Below are 18,726 nucleotides of genomic sequence, written 5' to 3' on the forward strand. Positions count from 1 at the left end.
GGTCTATGCCAGTTTCTTTCACTGCCTTTAAATCTGAATTCATGGCTGGTCTGAATGGCGGTGACTGTCTCTGGTGCTGCTAGAATGATATCACTGCTCCTGTGCCAGGCAGTCTGGGGGATGCAGAAGGCAAAATGCTCGTTCAATCTCTCCTTGTATTCACAGGAACCAGTGAATTATTATAGGTTAGGGGACTACCTTGTGAGTGGAGTCATCTCTCCAAAACTTGCTGTATTGGAACCCTATGCCTTCTCCCAGCCACCTTTCATTGGGATTCTTGAGTAAGTAACTACACGCTGAAGGAGTTAATTCTGCCCCACCTGCATTCTGACTGACCCCAGCTAACAGGGGGTGACAGGCTATATTGGTGTGAGTTGGGGAAAAGGTGTTAGGCAGCCAGGCCAGTTTCTTGATAGGTAAAGGTAAAGGGACCCCTGACCATTAGGTCCAGTCGTGGACGACTCTGGGGTTGCGACGCTCATTTCGCTTTATTGGCCGAGGGAGCCAGCGTACAGCTTCTGGGTCATGTGGCCAGTATGACTAAGCCGTTTCTGGCGAACCAGAGCAGCACACGGAAATGCCATTTACCTTCCCGCCGGAGCGGTACCTATTTATCTACTTGCACTTGACGTGCTTTCGAACTGCTAGGTTGGCAGGAGCAGGGACCGAGCAACGGCAGCTCACCCCATCGCGGGGATTCAAACAGCCAACCTTCTGATCGGCAAGTCCTAGGCTCTGTGGTTTAACCCACAGCACCAACCGTGTCCCTCTAGTTTCTTGATAATGACCCCCTAAGTATGGCTCGTTATGGTAACAAAGGAAGAGGCTCCATGCCAGAAAACAACTGGCTGGTAGGTAGAAAGATGAAAGCCCAGGTTGAGGTGTGTGAGCCAGAAGCTAGAAACAGGCTCTAGGTTGGTATTTAACACCACCTAAACTTGCTAAAATGTACAAGACAAGAACCAGTAAGTGTTGGGAATGTAAAGAAAGGGAAGGTATCTTCTACCACATGTGGTGGACTTGCAAAGAGGTAAAGGCTTTCTGGGAAATGGTATATAATGAGTTAAATAAAATGTTTAAAAATACTTTTGTTAAAAAACCAGAAGCCTTTCTACTGGGTATAGTGGGAGAAGAGATACCAAGGGAAGATAAAAGACTGTTTATGTGTGCAACAAATGCGGCAATAATTCTTTTATCCCAAAAATGGAAACAACAAGAAGTACCAATGAATGAAGAGTGGCAGATGAAGATGATGGACTTTTCAGAACTGGCGAAGCTGACAGGAAAAATCTGAAACCAGCACGATTAAGTATTCCTAAAGGACTGGAGTAAATTTATACAATATCTAAAAGATCATTGTAAGCAATTAACATCACTAGCAGGGTTGTCTGAAGACTTGTACTGAGAAATTTTCTATCTTTCTATATTAATTTAATTTTTTGAGATATTTTGTAGTGAGTGTAATTAGAACTGGATAACGTATAAATTGCAATGATATAAAGGTTAATTTTGAAAGGTTTTATATTATTATTATTCTTTGGCGATCACTTGTAGCCGAGTAAGATTGTCTTCCATAAACACAGTTTTAACAATGAGTCCGTAAGTGACTGTGGGGGCCAATTCTGAATCCACACGTCCTTCCACAATGTCCTGCAATGTCAGCCTCCTTATTATCATGTCATAATTCTTGTACTTGCTTTCTTCGCTTCTCTAATAAAGCAAGACAGCATATACTCCATTATACTCTTCCTTTATTAAAGAAAGAACGTGGCATCTTGTTTTCACTGAGAGAAAAATGGGAGGTTGTCATAACTGTTTGCTTGCTTGCTTGCTTGTTTGCTTGCTTGTTTGCAGAACGTCTCCTACAAGATACTGGCATGTCCTGTCCTTCTTATTTGCCATTCATGAAATCAATCAGGAGCCCAATCTCTTACCCAACATCACCCTCGGATACAACCTCTTTGACACCTATTTTGATGGCAGACTGGTTTCCGCTGCCATGCTAAACCTGCGTTCTACTGGAGAAAAGAGTATTCCAAACTATTTCTGTGGAACAAGGAAGAATGCATTGACTGTCATTGAAAGGGCTGAATCTGACATCTCCATCCAGATTTCAAGCATGGCAGGCATTTACAAAATCCCACAGGTATGGACTTGGATGACCACCTATTGGAGATTCCATAATAGTGGATGGTTTCTTTCGATGCCTCCCACTTTTCTTTGTTGATGGAATTGTCTGTATTTGTGCCTTCAATATTTCAGCTGTAAGAAACTTCCATCCATCTTGGACTCCCTTCTCTGGGCTCTCACCCAGTAGTTCCTTAAGCTTTTTGAAATCAGCCTTCCTCATCCAGAGTGCATATCCCTTTCCTCTGTATAATGAAACCCAGGAACATGATGATTCCACAACCCCCAAGCTTCTCAATACTTGCCAATTCATGGAGCAGTTCCTCCCTGCTAGTGAGAGCCAAGTCCAAGATAGATGATCCCCTTTTGTTTCTTCCACATTCTTGGAAAGGAAATTGTGAGTGGGGCAATGGAAACATTGCTTGGACCTTACATTCTTGGCAGAGTTTGAGTTCCAACAGATATTGGGATAGTTGAAGTCTCCCATTACTACTGTATATCTCCTTTTTGAATGCTTTGGTAATCTGCTCTAGGAAGGCATCACCCAAGTCTTCAGCCTGGCTTGGAGGTCTGTAATTTGTAAGAAGAACAAATGTTTTACAGCACAGGAGAGATTTAATCAATGCTCTTAATGTTACTCATATGTTTATGGTGTTATCCATTTTTTGTTTTTGTCACGAAAAGTTATTTCACACACACAAAAATAAGAATGTTAATAAATAAAAACCAGAATGATCATCCAAAGAGATTTTTAAATAAAAAAATCTTGTCCACCCTGCATAAACATATGTGGAACTAAGTAAGAGGGTGAGGGCAGCAGATGAAGAGAGAAGCCCAGAGAGAATGATAATAATAATAATATAAAAAAATTATTTATATCCCGCACTCCCCAGCCAAAGCCGGGCTCAGAGCGGCTAACAACTGTAAAAATAGCACAATTTACATTAAAACACAGTCAATTAATTAAAATACATTCTAAAATCAATTCAGAATCAAATTAATGGCATAACCATTGGGCTAGAGTTCTATGAGGACTACAGAAGGAGAGAGGGGGTCAGACTGTGCCTTGACACAACCAGGCACAACCAGGAAGTTACTCAACACAAAAAGTATATATAGACAGACGAGGAGGGTCAGAGAGAGTTAGGAGTTAAAAGAAAGCTTGTATAAATAAAGTTACATGTTTTATAATACTCTTACTTGATTCTGAATGATAATCAACACCACTTGAAACACAGGCACAAAGTCTCTATCCGTCCACAAGTCTATGCCTTAGTTTAGCAGATTTTGAATTATATTCAATACCATCTCATGAAAGTGATGTTTCTCCTAAGTATTCAAGACACTTTCCTCCCTTCTCTCTGGACACACACACAACCTAGTGTGCTGAAGAAGAACAATATATAGGATTAGAACCACCATTTACGCTGAGCTCAGAGAAGGTAAGGAGGTGGTTCAGCCCTCATAGTGGTGTCCTCAAATATACTTCCACTTTATCTGTTGTTGAAGTGAAAGGTTATCAATTACTTATCCTCAGCTTGACAGGTCAAGCTCTTTCAGGTTTTTGTTTCTTATGAACAGATACCTGGTATTCTTTATTTCCTCACTAGGTCAGTTATGGCTTTGCTCTTGATGATAAAACTCAGTTCCCTTTTGTCTACCGGATGATCCCAAAGGAAGAAATCCAGTACAAGGGGATTATCCAACTTCTCCTGCAGTTTGGATGGACGTGGATTGGAATCTTTGCTCCAGACAATGACAATGGAGAAAGGTTCTTGAATGCCTTGACACCATTGATGACTAGCAGTGGAATTTGTTTTGCCTTCTCCGAAAGAATACAACACGAGACAGTGTACCACATGAATGAACTACCTGCCAGGTGGAGACAAGTCAATGTATATGTTTATTATGGGGACTCGTCTTATGATTTTGTGCCAATATTCCACCTACAAGAAATATTTGAAAATTTACAAGCTGGGGGTAAAGTCTGGATCACAACAGCTTTTCCGGACATCAACATGAATTTGAGTTATGATATTGATTTCTTCATGTACACCCATGGTTCTTTGTCCTTCACCATGAAGGCTAGAAAATGGACAAAATGTGACCACTATGAGCCATTCTCTGACAAAATACAACAATTTTGGGAGAAATCATTTCACTGTTCATGCCCAGAGAATGTGCTGCCCATGAAAGGCTGGACAAGATGCACAGAGAAAGAGAAACTGGAGATTCTTCCCCAAGAGGAGATTGAAAGGGCCCTGTCTCAAGACAGCTACATTACTTATAGCAGTATCCAAACTGTGGCACTTGCCTTAAGTTCTGCCTATTCATCCAGATCCAAACAGATGCTGATGATGAGTAGAGGAGAAAGTTGGGGACGTGGAAGACTGCAACCATGGCAGGTATTCCCTTTTGTTAATTGCAACCTACTGTCTAATTCTGGAATCATTGTCCTTCACTTAAATGGTGCCCCAAATGTGTTGATTCAAGTGGATGACTTCACCCTACCTGATATTAGAATTTGACCTTAGGGTTCACACTGAGTTTTTATACGTGATGAAGCTGGCTCTGCTGATCTCCAAAATATTGAGGGAGAAAGTGGGGGCGCGCGCGACGATTTAAGAATGAATCTCAGATTTGACTGTGGAAAGCCAACAGCAGTCAACCACTATGAGTTCAAATGTGATACAGGTCCCAATTCATAGGAGATTAAAGTGTTGGAGGTGTAATAGAATGATTGGAACCTCATACCATATGTGGTGGCCATGTCCGGAAATTAAGAAATATTGGAATATGATACATGAGGAAATTAAAAAGCTGATAAAAACATCACATAATAAAAGAGCAGAATCATATTTATTAGGAATGTTGAATGGAGACATCCCGAATGACAAAATTAATATTTTATTGCACGCAACAACAGCATCGAGAATGTTAATAGCCAATAATTGGAAAGGAAATTATGTTCCAACCAAAGAATAATGGCTGAATAAATTATGTGAATACTTGGAATTAGCAAAGTTGACTGATTTGATAAGACAAAAACCAAAAAATATAATCCAGAAACAATGGAAATGTTTAAATGATTATTTATGTAGACAAAGATTAAATGAAAAGTATTAGTTATGTTTAGAATAGATTTATGAAAGATTTAGAAAACATATTGATTACAGTATTTGTGTGAGATTGTATGGGGAAAATACGGAATAACAGATACAATCTTGCTTAAAATGTATATAGGAAATGCAGTGTAAACGATGGAAGTCAATCAATGAAATTTTATCAATATTTTAATATTGAGATATTTGTAGAATAAATTTGGAAGAAATTCTTCCAACTTTCCTTCTTTTCTCTCTCAATTTTTTCTTCTTTTTCTTCTTCTTTTTTTCTTTTTTGTTCTTTTTTATATATGTGTGTGCTTATCTGAAATATATATGTACGTATTTGCAATATTTTGCTTATATTTTGTAGTAATTATGTTAAATAAATATAATAATAATAATAATAATAATAATAATAATAATAATAATAGGGGGAGTGCAATATACAACCGGCTTCAGTGCTTTCTTAATGCTGGTGTTTGCTCTGTCATCCCAGCTTCACCATTTCTTAAGGAAAGTCCAGTTGTTTAACACCTCCAGGGGTGGATTGTATTCGGATGAGAATGGGGAGCTGGCAGCTGACTATGACATTGTGAACTGGGTGCTGTTTCCCAATGAGTCTCGTGGCAGAGTGAAAGTTGGGAGTGTAGAGAGACAGGCAGCCTCACATTTAAAGCTGACCATTAACCCAGAAGCCATTGTCTGGCCTTCACATTTTAACAAGGTAGGCAGAATGAATTGTGTGCCTGTGCCTTTGTGACATCTATTAAGCTCAAATAACTTACAGGGTGTATTCAGAAAATGAACTTATTCCTATCCGATTGATTTTCTCACTAGTCTAGGGCTGATCTCAGGGATTATAGAAAGAGCAGAGAGCCTTTTCAAGTTTATGTAGCTAAGTTATCTACTTTAGCATGTGTTCTGATGTCTGGACCGACCGGACGAACACATTCGAAACAGGGATTTCCATCCAGTGATCTCATTGTCCCATTTGGGATTTCACATGACTGGATCACTGCCACTATGGTTTGAGTGACAGAGAGCAATGCAACAACACTCCAGGTAATGTGGGCAGTTTTTTTTCCAGTCTGTGGATTATCCTTCAGCAACAAGTACACTTGTAGACATCCGTTTCTCTTTATTGAATGAAGGAACGTTTGGATGCAACTTTGGTTTTGAGACATCCCATATTGCACTTGAACCTGATTTTGGTATTGCATACATTATGTAAAAGCTATATTTAAAGAAACGGCAACTTATTTTTACATTTTGTCTTTGGAAATTTCTGTATAATTGCATACAGAGTTGTCTGAGCTGTGTTTCTTTAATGTAATATGTGCATGATCTGACTGGCAACTGGACACTGGATTCCAAAAGTCGCCAGTCACCCTTTGGCTCAGTACCCTCCTTCCAGTGCCAATAAAACTGCCACATATTCCCTTTTCTTTTTAAATATTTTTTATTGATCAATTTCCACATAACAAATTATCAAACCATATAATCACATACATTATTTTTCCCCTCCCCCCCCACCAAGGACTTCCCTCAGCTCCTCTCCCTGATTTCTCTTCACATATTTTCTCTGCATATTATAAAATTGTACATATCCTTACATATCTATCCATCATGTTATCAACGAATAAATTTGTGTATGTTTATTCAAAACCTGCCAAGGAGTCCAGTTCATTTTGTTGTCTTTTTAAATAGTTTGTCCCCATTCCTCCTTGAAGTCACAGTTCTGCATAGTTCATCAATTTCTCTTGCCACTGTTCTTTTGTTGGGATTTCCTCATTCTTCCATCCTTGTGCTATCAAGACTCTTGCCGCTGTTGTAGCATACATAAATAAGTTCTTTATTTTCCTTAGCAGGACTTGTCCTACAATCCCTAACAAAAATGCTTTTGGTTTTTTTACAAATGTCATTTTAAACATTTTTTTTTCAATTCATTGTATATCATTTCCCATTTTTTTTAACTTCTTTACACTCCCATCACATATGATGAAAGGTCCCTTCTTTTTCTTTACATTTCCAACAAGTGTTTGAGCCTGTTATATACATTTTTGCTATCTGTACTGGTGTTATATACCATCTATCCACCATTTTCATGTAATTTTCTTTCAGGAGGTAACAGTCTGTAAATTTTAAATCTATTCCCATTTCTTAACAACTATTTCCTCTCCTAGCTTAGTTTCAGACACATGATCATTCCTTGGCCCTCTGCTCTGCCATAATTGGAGCAGCAAAATTATGTAATCCAAAGTACTTTCTAAGCCATGCACTAGAGCATCAACAATATTTACCTAAAAGGGAGGGGGAGGTAGGGGAATCCATTAGGGTCATTCCAAACGCTATGACTCAATTCTGTACCCTAACAATTTCCCTTCAATGCTCCTTCACTTTATGGTTAGACAATGCCTCGCTCCAGGTGTACCGAAAGCTGCCGACCTGGATATGCCAAGGTGGTTCAAGAAGGAAAGCCCATTTGCTGCTATGCTTGTGCTTCATGTACGGAAGGGACAATCTCCACCCAGGAAGGTGGGTGACTCCAGGGGAGAGGGCATTTGAAATATACTTAGAGTCAAGAATGGATTTCATGCTCTTTATTCAGCTCATAGTGGTGAGGAGGGAATGGAAGTCCCCTCAAAGTATCTGCTTTATATACATTATTTACACAATGGGCCCCACGTGATTGGCTAATTCTGGAATTCTCCTGTAGGCCAATCAGGTTGTGGATTCACTTCTATCTGGAGCTGGATTGGGTGGCTCCTGCAGACCAATCATACTGCTGCATTGTTCTAGGGCCAATCAGACTGCTGCATTCTGAATCCTATTGTTCTAGGACCAATCAGACTGCTGCATTTTGGATCCTATTGTTCTAGGACCAATCAGACTGCTGCAGTTTGGATCCTATTCAACTCAGTACATAACAGCATTCCTTGGGAGAACTGAGATAGGGCAGAGATCCAATAAAAGGCTGACAAGGAAAACAGTAAGAGAAAAAAGAGAAAGGTAGAGAGGGAAACGAAGACAGAAGTGTCTGGCGTGCTCTGGTCCATGGGGTCACGAAGAGTCGGACACGACTAAATAACTAAACAACAACAACAACAACAGAGAGGGAAACTGTGCACATCAAAGAATGCATGGAGGAGAGGTGGAGAGAAACAGGCACTTGGGGGAGGTAGCAGAGTACACATAGAATAGTAGAAACATGGTTGGAAGGGACCCCAAAGGTCATCTATTCTAAATCCCTGCAATGCACATTGAGTGTGAAAGGAGAAAAGCAGAAGAAAATTACAGGATGTTAATAAAAACGCCAAGAGGGATGTAGAGAAGAGAAGGGGTGTGTGTGCTTCTCCGTTTAGAGTTATTAGATTAAGATATTCTGCACAAAAGGGGGAGGTTGAATCACAATGCCTAGAGAACCAGTGCTTACGCTGAGTTTGAGAAAAGCTGAACTATGGAACTCCCTGCAACGTGGAAAGAATGTCACAGTTTGCATCTAAATCATGACTGTTGCCCTTAGTAGTTTCTAGTCATTTTAAATCGGTCCTAGGGAGATAAAGTGTGAGAACCCCTGCCACAATGAATTACTGGTACATGGTTTCAACTAGGGCTAGGGCCTTTTCAGCACTGGCCCCGACGTGGTGGAACGCTCTGTCACAAGAGACTAGGGCCCTGCGGGACTTGACATCTTTCCACAGGGCCTGCAAGACAGAGCTGTTCCGCCTGGCCTTTGGTTTGGACTTGGTCTGACCCTTATGTTTCCCTCCCCTTATGGTCTTGATTTATCAGCTACTTTAAAATGAGGCAGCATTTTAAATTGCATTTTAACCTGTATTTTAAATTGGTTTTTTTCCCTTTTCCTTCACCCCCCCCCCTCTTTTTCCCCTATTATGTTTTTACTGTGATTTTATTGGTGTTAGCTGCCCTGAGCCCGGCTCTGGCCAGGGAGGACAGGGTATAAATAAATATTGTTGTTGTTGTTGTTTTCTTTTTAATTGCCTTGGAATGCACACTGCAGGAAAGATAATTTGGGGGATGCTGCCCACATCAAGTATAACCTTTTGTGATTCTAATCCCCCTCTGCTTTAAATGTGATTTGGACATGCTAATCCCTAAAGATACAAGTCTGATTCTCTTATTTATGTTATGGCTACTAAATTCGCTCCTCTTCCTTTCAGATGCAGGGTATTGCACCAAATGTCCAGATGATCAGCATCCAAACATGAACCAAGATCAATGTGTCCCCAAGATCACCACTTTCCTTGCCTACACCGAACCTCTGGGCCTCATCCTAGCTTCCTTTGCCCTATTCTTGTCCATAACCACAGTATTTGTTTTAGGAATCTTCGTTAAATACAAGGAAACTCCGATAGTCAAAGCCAACAACCAGGACCTCTCCTACATCCTCCTCGTCTTCCTCGTACTCTCTTTTTCATCTTCGTTCCTGTTCATTGGTCAGCCAATGAACACAACCTGCCTCCTCCGACAAACGGCCTTCAGCGTCATCTTCTCAGTTGCTGTGTCTTCTCTCTTGGCCAAAACCATCACCGTGGTGCTGGCCTTCCTGGCCACTAAGCCAGGGAACAGGGTGAGAAGATGGCTGGGGAAGACCTTTGCCAATGCCATTGTCATTTCCTGTTCCAGTGTCCAACTTGTCATCTGCACCATCTGGCTAGGGATCTCTCCTCCTTTCCCTGATTCTGACAAGCACTCCCAGGCTGGGGAGATCATCCTGCAATGTAACGAAGGATCTGTTGCCATGTTTTACACTGTCCTTGGCTACATGGGCTTCCTGGCCTCCATCTGCTTCACAGTGGCTTTCCTGGCCAGGAAGCTGCCTGGGGCCTTCAATGAAGCCAAGCTGATCACCTTCAGCATGCTGGTCTTCTGCAGTGTTTGGGTGTCCTTTGTGCCTACTTACCTGAGCACCAAGGGGAAATACATGGTAGCCGTGCAGGTCTTCTCCATCTTGGCCTCCAGTGCTGGGCTTCTGGGCTGCATCTTCATCCCCAAATGCTACATTATTATACTGAGGCCTGATCTGAATACAAAAGAGCACCTCTCAACAAAAACAAAAGATGGCATCTGATACTTAGTTCTAAAGAAAGGGACCATTTTCTAAGGAAAGGAAAGGGTCCAGAATCCCGGCTTCCATTGGAGGCAAACAAAATTCTCAAAAAGATACAGAACCTCCTGCTTCCTAAAAGATTTTCAGGTTCCCTGTTCTTTTTCCATACCACATGCCTTCTCAGTAGTGGCACCCATCCTGCGGAACGCCCTCCCATCAGATGTCAAGGAGATAAATATCTATACAACTTTTAGAAGACATCTGAAGGCGGCCCTGTAGAAAGGATCATGCATGAAGTAATCATGTAACTAATGCTATGAAAGTGCCTTGAAAGGTATGCTTTTTGTTCACTCTTTGGAGAAATTCCTCTGGGCCAATTTGAGTTGCAGCTTGAATAAACCTGTGCTTTTTCCACACAATGTTGTCTTCATTGGCTCGAAGAACTGGCGTAGCCTAGACCCTCTTTGGTAGGGTAAACCCTGAACCTATTTCAGTGTTCTCAGGCCTACTAAAATCTCAACAGATTCACTGCGATATATGCTGATCTACTGATTGTCTGGGGGGGTACACATTTAGATGAGGCAGATCTACTAATATTGGGCTGTACATTAATTTTTCTTAAAATTCACAACAAAGCAGCAATTAACTCTGCATCTGTTGGTTAAGAGCAGTGGATTTGTAATCTGGTGAATCGGGTTGGCTTCCCCGCTCCTCCACATGCAGCTGCTGGGTGACCTTGGGCTAGTCACACTTCTCTGAAGTCTCTCAGCCTCACTCACCTCACAGAGTGTTTGCTGTGGGGGAGGAAGGGAAAGGAGATTGTTAGCCGCTTTGAGACTCCTTAGGGTAGTGATAAAGCGGGATATCAAATCCAAAAAAACTATAGAGACTGTGTGTTCTATGGCTTTGAGGGATAAGTTTGATTTCTTTTCCTATTAGAGTAAAGAATACTGGGTGAGTCGGAGCAATATTCTGATTCAGTAAGAGGCAACCTCAGACCTGCAAAATATTCAGGATAATATCCTGCAGAACATCCATGGTTTGTGATTGAATCTAGATAATCAACAAAAATGGGTGGATTTACTCTGATCAATAAGACAATGAAATCTCCCTCCTTGTGCACAGAATAATAACAATAACAATAACAATTTATACCCCGCCCATCTGGCTGGGTTTCCCCAGCCACTCTGGGTGGCTTCCAACTGAGTATTAAAAACAATACAGCATCAGACATTAAAAACTTCCCCAAACAGGGCCGCCTTCAATTGTCTTTTAAAAGTAAAATAGTTGTTTATTGCCTTGACATCTGATGGGAGGGCGTTCTACAGGGCAGGCGCCACTACCAAGAAGGCCCTCTGCCTGGTTCCGTGTAACCTCACTTCTTGCAGCAAGGGAACCGCCAGAAGGCCCTCGGCGGTGGACCTCAGAAGAAGGGAGGCATTACTGCTTTCTTGGGGAGGGAAGAGCGATGGGCACACCGCACAATGCAGGTATGTGGTAGTTCAAATGGAGCCTAAAAGAATGAGCAAAGCTGTAGCTAGGAGGGGCGGGGGCCACTGGGCACCACACCGCAGGGGACAGCACTTCTTGTGTCCGAGCCACGCGTCTCTCCTGGGAGTGACGCGGTGGCTCAGGCACCTGTAGGCTCCACAATGCCCAAAAGGGAAGTGTGGGGCATGCATCTGCCCACTGCCACCCCCTGAGCCACTCTACAGTTGAGGGGGAGGCAGCAGACAGTCTCCCTGGAGGCTTTTCACAGCTCGAAAAAGCAACGCAGGCCTGCAGGGTACCAGAGCAGAAGAGGGCTTGGGCACTGGGATTCTGGCATGCCCTGCCCCACCCCACGGGGGCCTTGCCCCACCCCCATGCACCCAAGCGGCTAGCTATGCTGCTGAGAATGAGCATTTGGATCCTGCCTCTATGAAATGATTTCTTCAATACAAAGTGTGCCAAGTTCAGGTGCTTGCTGGCAGTGGCGTAGCGTGGGGGGTGCAGGGGGGGCGGGCCGCACTGGGCGCAACATCTGGGGTTAGGGCAAATCCATGGGTTAGGGGGCGCAAATCCACGGGTTAGGGGGCACAAATCCATGGGTTAGGGGGCGCAAATTACTTGCCTTGCCCCGGGTGCTGACAACCCACGCTACGCCACTGCTTGCTGGCTGGCCCATCTCCAGCTATGGAGCCCCATCAGTGATATCTGGCAAACATGTTTTTCCTCCAGCTCTGCACCTCTTCCTTGAGCCATGGAGAGAGGCTGGCAGGTTGCAGAGGTGGACCTTCTTCCCCTTTATAATTACGAAAATCATAATGGTGTGTTCTTCCCTTCACACCAAAGCTCCGGGGATTTCCCCTGAGACCAATAATACAAACATCTGAATCCAGAACAACTTCCTGCAGCAAGACAGAAAGAAGAACTGTGACATAAATACTGTTGAGTTTCTAAGGGTGCGGTACCTATGCTGCGGAAGTTGCCCCCAGCTCCAGTCACCACACAGAAGCAGCTGTAGGTCCCCAATAGCTTATTGCTGCAGAAGATCAGGCTTCAGCAATGCAATTGCAGACACTGATATATACATACAGCTTGTGGTGTTTGCAGATACAGATACAGATATATACAAGTACAAAGTATTTCTATTGCTCCAGCAATTCCATGACATAACCCAGACTTTGAGTCATTTCACAAGACTCCCTCACTGACTAATAAGCTGATATTAGCAACTGGCTTGCTTGGCTAACCCCCTTCCTCCATGTTCAGTTCCTTCAACAAATTTCTTGGGGGAAAAGACTAAGTCCTGTGCCAGTGGGAGTCTGGTCTGAGATTGAGGGAAGGCAGGGACTGTGCCATTGGGAAGCTTTCTCTTCCTGACTTTAGATATGAATCCATGGGAGGAATCCAGCTGTGTCCTTAACGTCATTGCTGCCACAATGAAGGTGACTGGCACAGGCACTGCTAGAATGGTATCTCTGCTGCTGTTGCTGCTGCTGCTAATGCCCCAGCCAGTCCATGGAACACAGACAGAGTACTGCCAAGTATTCCTGCCTCGTTATCCAAATCAGCCTGCAAATTATTACAGGACAGGAAACCATCTCATTAGTGGAATCATCTCATCAAAAGGTGGTTTAGTTGAACCATACATCTTCTCCCGGCACCCCTTAACCAGGTTCATTCTGTAGGTACCTAGGTATTGACGGATTTTATGCTGCCCTATCTGCACCCTGGCTGTCCCCAAGTACTAGGGACAACCTCTATTTTCTGGTCCATCTGATCAAATTCTGTCCCTATTTTGATTCCAGTAGTTCCTTCAGGCAACCTTGCTACTTAGCGTTCGCCTTCATTTGCCTGCACAAAGCTTAGCTTGCTGTTATATTATGTCTTCATTGTGGATTCTTTCTAATTTGTTGGTGGACAACAATGAGCATTTATTATATCTACATTCATGCTGATTTGCTTGCTGGGTGTTTAGGTATTTTCCCGCTTGGAAGCAGCCAAGATGAGCAGTTTCCTAACATTTCACATCTCTTTAAATTGTGTTTGATTTTGATCTTTGAAGGCAATGGGCTTCCCATCAGAAACAGTAAACTCTCCATTTTCTCTTAAATGGCAAAGTAATATCCAACTTGCAACCACCCCCCATAAAAACAATACAGACCAATATTTGGGGACGAGCTATTTTAAGATTTGTGTAAAGGCCTTTAGATTGATAAAGGGAATAATGTGATATTTTGTGTTCACTGAAAGGAGAACGGCAGTCTATGAGTACTATTGGTTTCTTTGTTTGCAGGTTCAGTTCTACGAGATATTGGCATATCCTGTCCTTCTTGCTAGCTGTTCAGGAGATCAATCAAGATCCCACAATTTTACCCAACATCACCCTGGGATACAACCTCTTTGACAGCTTCTATGATGGCAGACTTACTTCCGATGCCATCCTTGATGGCCATTCTGGAGGGGTAAAGAATATTCCAAACTATAACTGTGGACAACAGAAGAACCTCTTGGCTGTTATTGAAGGGGCTGAATCAGACATCTTCATCCAGATTGCAAGCATGTCAGACATCTACAAAACCCCACAGGTAAGAACTAGGATCACCAGTTGTGAAGGATGCTACAGTCGTAGATTATATACATTCGAAGAGGGTTAGAACAGATGATCTTTGAGCTCCCTTCCAACTCTTTGAAAAGTTTCCCAGAAAATGTTTTTTAAAAGGCTAAATCTGTCTTGGGACACCCTAGGTCAGGCATAGGCAAACTCGGCCCTCCAGTGTGAGAGCCAGTGTAGTGCAGTGGTTAAGAGCGGTAGTCTTGCAATCTGGGGAACCGGGTTCGCGTCTCCGTTCCTCCACATGCAGCTGCTGGGTGACCTTGGGCTAGTCACACTTCTCTGACGTCTCTCAGCCCCACTCACCTCACAGAGTGTTTGTTGTGGGGAAGGAAGGGAAAGGAGAATGTGAGCCGCTTTGAGACTCCTTCGGGTAGTGATAAAGCGGGATATCAAATCCAAACTCTTCTACTTTTCTTCCAGATGTTTTGGGACTACAACTCCCATCATCCCTAGCTAACAGGACCAGTGGTCAGGGATGATAGGAATTGTAGTCTCAAAACATCTGGAGGGCCGAGTTTGCCTATGCCTGCCCTAGGTTGTCTTGCTTTTGCTGGGGAGGGGCAGAATTCTATTTCTTTTCTCTGGGACTACTCTAAAATTAGTAAGAAGGGGATTCAGTTTTACTTTCCTAAAGCCCAGAGGATACGGAACAACAATACTTCATTGACTGCAAGGGACAATCCAGCACACATTAAAGGATTCTGGGGAGAAATGCTAGAGAAATGCCTCTCTGAAAAGAATGAAGTCTATTGTAATTTTATATAAAGGAAGTTTATTTAGTAAAAGGGACACGGGTGGTGCTGTGGGTAAAACCTCAGCGCCTAGGACTTGCCGATCACATGATCGGCGGTTCGAATCCCCGGGGCGGGGTGAGCTCCCGTCGTTCGGTCCCAGCTCCTGCCCACCAAGCAGTTCGAAAGCACCCTTAAGTGCAAGTAGATAAATAGGTACCGCTTTATAGCGGGAAGGTAAACGGTGTTTCCGTGTGCTGCTCTGGTGCTGGCTCGCCAGAGCAGCTTCGTCACGCGGGTCACGTGACCCGGAAGTGTCTGAGGGCAGCGCTGGCTCCCGGCCTCTAGAGTGAGATGAGCGCACAACCCTAGAGTCTGTCAAGACTGGCCCGTACGGGCAGGGGTACCTTTACCTTTATTTAGTAAAAAGACTTTGAGTTTCAGGGTAGGGGGTAGGGAAGGGCAGGACACAAGATCCAAGACATCAAAAAGTAGTTTAATTTTACATGCTTGAGCAGAGCCTTGGTTTTCAGCACATGTGCAGAGTCCATTGCAGAAAAGATGGTTTCGTGGAGCATTCCTCTGTTATAAAGCAAAGATTGCTCGGATGAAACATGGTGGTATCACAGCTCTATAAGGTGACAGTTTCTGGACACAGTGAAAAGTCTAGAACTGGACACAAGACTCCTGATGTGGTCTCATTCTGTTCACTCTTTTAAGGTCATTCAAGCACATCCATCATACAGGAAGACCTAGTAGAAATACCTACAGCTGAGCGAATGCACATTTTAGCAGTGCCCAGTTAGCAGGCTGTTAAGATCATAGGCTGATCCACAGAAACTTGATGTAAGCAAGACCACTTCACATAAACAAGCAAACTATGGGTCAATTTGGTGCTCATTCCACTTCTGGAAATTTTCTCCACCCTTCCTCATATTGACAAGGACTTGACAAAGATCAATCTCTTCGAGCTTCTTCCTGGCTGTTATGTACTGAAGTTCTCACCCTGGGCCAGCAGGGGGATACGGTAGATAGTTATGCAAATGAAGGATCGAAAGTGACGTTCGATCCTTCATTTGCATACAAACTATCCAATCACTGAACGTCACTTTCGATCCTGGCCCATGGTGAGAAACTTCAGTACATAACACTGGCTCTTAATACTTCCAGGTTAACAAAAGTGCCACAATTCCCCTGAAAACAAACTTTCACTTCCTTACCTAACCAGATAAGCCATGGCTTTGCTCTTCATGATCAAATCCAGTTCCCTTTTGTCTACCGGATGGTCCCAAAGGAAGAAACCCAGTACCTGGGGATTATCAAGCTGCTCCTGCATTTTGGATGGACGTGGATCGGAATATTTGCTCCAGACAATGACGCTGGAGAAAGGTTCATGAATGCCTTCACACCTCCGATGATCGGCAGTGGGATTTGTGTTGCCTTTGTGGAAAGAATACTACAAAAGACTCTAGTGGAAAAGTACTTATGGCATGAGCTCCCTGCCATGTGGCAACAAGTCAGTGTGTTTGTTTATTGTGGGGGCTTTGATTATGAATTTGGCCCAATCATTGTGCTGCAACAGAAGCTAGCTAGGAGGAAAGTTTGGATCACTACAGTTTTTAGGAACACGAACATCATTTTATCTTATGATACCGATTCCTTCATGCAAATCCATGGTTCTTTGTCCTTAGTAAGGAAGGCCAGAAAAGGGGCAAAGCATGACTTCTATGAGGTATGGTCCAGTGAAACAAACAAGTTTTGGGATAATTCTTTTCGTTGTTCATGTTCAGAGGATGTGCTGACAACTGAAGTTTGGACAAGATGCACAGAGAAGGAGAAACTGGAGATTCTCCCCCAAGAGGAGATCGAAAGAGTTGTGTCTCAAGACAATTACATTACTTACAACAGTGTCCAGGCTGTGGCACTTGCCTTAAACGCGGCATATTCCTCCAGATCCAAACAGATGTTGATGGCGGGTAGGACAAACAGTTTGGGACTTCAAAAGCTGCAGCCATGGCAGGTATTCCCCTTTCCTTTTGCAACAGCACTGCAAATTGCAATCTGTTGTCCCATATGCAAAATGTAGGGTTGCCATGTTCCCAGAAGTGAAAATCTGGACATAGTAGTTGGGCTTTCTGAAGGAACATCTCCCCCTCCTCCCCCCCCAAAAAATATCATTTTGGGGGTTTCCTTTGATTTTTTCTGAATGTTTATATATATATATAAACTTGCCATATGTCCAGGTTTTCTCAGACATTTTGCTGATTCAGCAAAAATCCGCCTGAATGCCATTTTTCTGAGTGATTCCAGGACGTGTCAGGGAAAACCTGGAGATATGGCAGTCCTAGCAAAATGTTTGTTCATTGCTGAGGCAAATTCAGTTTGTCAGTCTCCTGCTGTAGGTCAACCATTTAGCTTGCTCTGGTGACACCAGAAGACAACACTCACCTACCTGTTCAGTTGTCTTCCCTGGTGTCCTAAGAGATCCGCTCTGACTCTCCTGGGTCCCACGCCGTAGGCTTTCGGCATTGACGGAAAGGTGGATCTACACATAATTCTCACATATCTTCTCTCTAATAAGATATTTATTAATTTACAAAATTTATATACTGCTTACTAACTAGAACAAAAAGGGAATACAGCGAACACACCCACCCAATATCAACAAGCAGGGAGTTCCAAAGGAAAGACTCCCACACGAAACCACAATGTGACAGTTCTGCAAATCTAAGCACCTTTGAGTCCAGAAGTGCAGTGGCCCAATTCATAGGCGATTAGACTGCAAAATGAGCAGGGCTGAGATATTCAATGAGCCTCCAGTGTGGTGAGAGCCAGTGAAGTGTAGAGCCAGTGTGGTGTAGTGGTTAAGAGCGGTAGACTCGTAATCTGGGGAACTGGGTTCGCTTCTCCGCTCCTCCACATGCAGCTGCTGGGTGACCTTGGGCCAGTCACACTTCTCTGAAGTCTCTCAGCCCCACTCAACTCACAGAGTGTTTGTTGTGGGGAAGGAAGGGAAAGGAGAATGTTAGCCGCTTTGAGACTCCTGCGGGTAGTGATAAAGCGGGATATCAAATCCAAACTCCTACTCCTCCTCCTCCTCCTCCTCCTCCTCCTCCTCCTCTTCTTCTTCTTCTTCTATGTTTTCTCTATCATTCCAGCTTCACCCCTACTTAAGAAAAGCCCAGTCGTTTAACACCACCAAGGGTGGACTGCATCTGGATGAGATTGGGGAGCTGGCAGCCGACTATGGCATTGTGAACTGGGTGCTGTTTCCCAATGGGTCTCGCGGCAGAGTGAAAGTCGGGAGCGTAGAGGAGCAGGCATCTTCTGATTTAAAACTCACCCTTAACCCAGAAGCCATTGTGTGGCCCTTGTGGTTTAATGAGGTAGAGCATATTATCATCTGTGCCATTTATTTATTTATTTTTAAATCCATTTGCTTTGGAAGGAGGGGCAGGTTCACACCAAACACCTGAAAGCTGAAGCTCAAACAGCATTCAGGTGTGGGGTGGGGGACAATTATCTTCTTGGGGGCCCAATTCACTCCCAGACCCCTAACACTTTTTCTTGATGCACCTTCTCTGGATGGCT

The 18,726-nt window shown here is 43.4% G+C and overlaps 1 protein-coding gene across 1 annotated transcript in view; it reads left to right on the top strand.

The window, feature by feature from the left end:
• LOC310758090 (vomeronasal type-2 receptor 26-like) overlaps positions 1-18,726 on the top strand; it is a gene marked incomplete at its 3' end in the record, with an annotated part of 32,306 nt that overhangs the window by 8,166 nt on the left and 5,414 nt on the right. The window contains exons 3-10 of the mRNA XM_083604027.1: positions 166-281; positions 1,855-2,146; positions 3,738-4,532; positions 5,728-5,955; positions 7,640-7,766; positions 14,128-14,375; positions 16,364-17,155; positions 18,294-18,521. Coding sequence (XP_083460153.1) covers positions 166-281; positions 1,855-2,146; positions 3,738-4,532; positions 5,728-5,955; positions 7,640-7,766; positions 14,128-14,375; positions 16,364-17,155; positions 18,294-18,521 — 2,826 coding nt within the window. The remainder of the gene's footprint in view (positions 1-165; positions 282-1,854; positions 2,147-3,737; positions 4,533-5,727; positions 5,956-7,639; positions 7,767-14,127; positions 14,376-16,363; positions 17,156-18,293; positions 18,522-18,726) is intronic.

The sequence above is a fragment of the Podarcis filfolensis genome (assembly GCF_964270895.1).
Source record: "Podarcis filfolensis genome assembly, chromosome: 2".
Lineage (NCBI taxonomy): Eukaryota > Metazoa > Chordata > Lepidosauria > Squamata > Lacertidae > Podarcis > Podarcis filfolensis.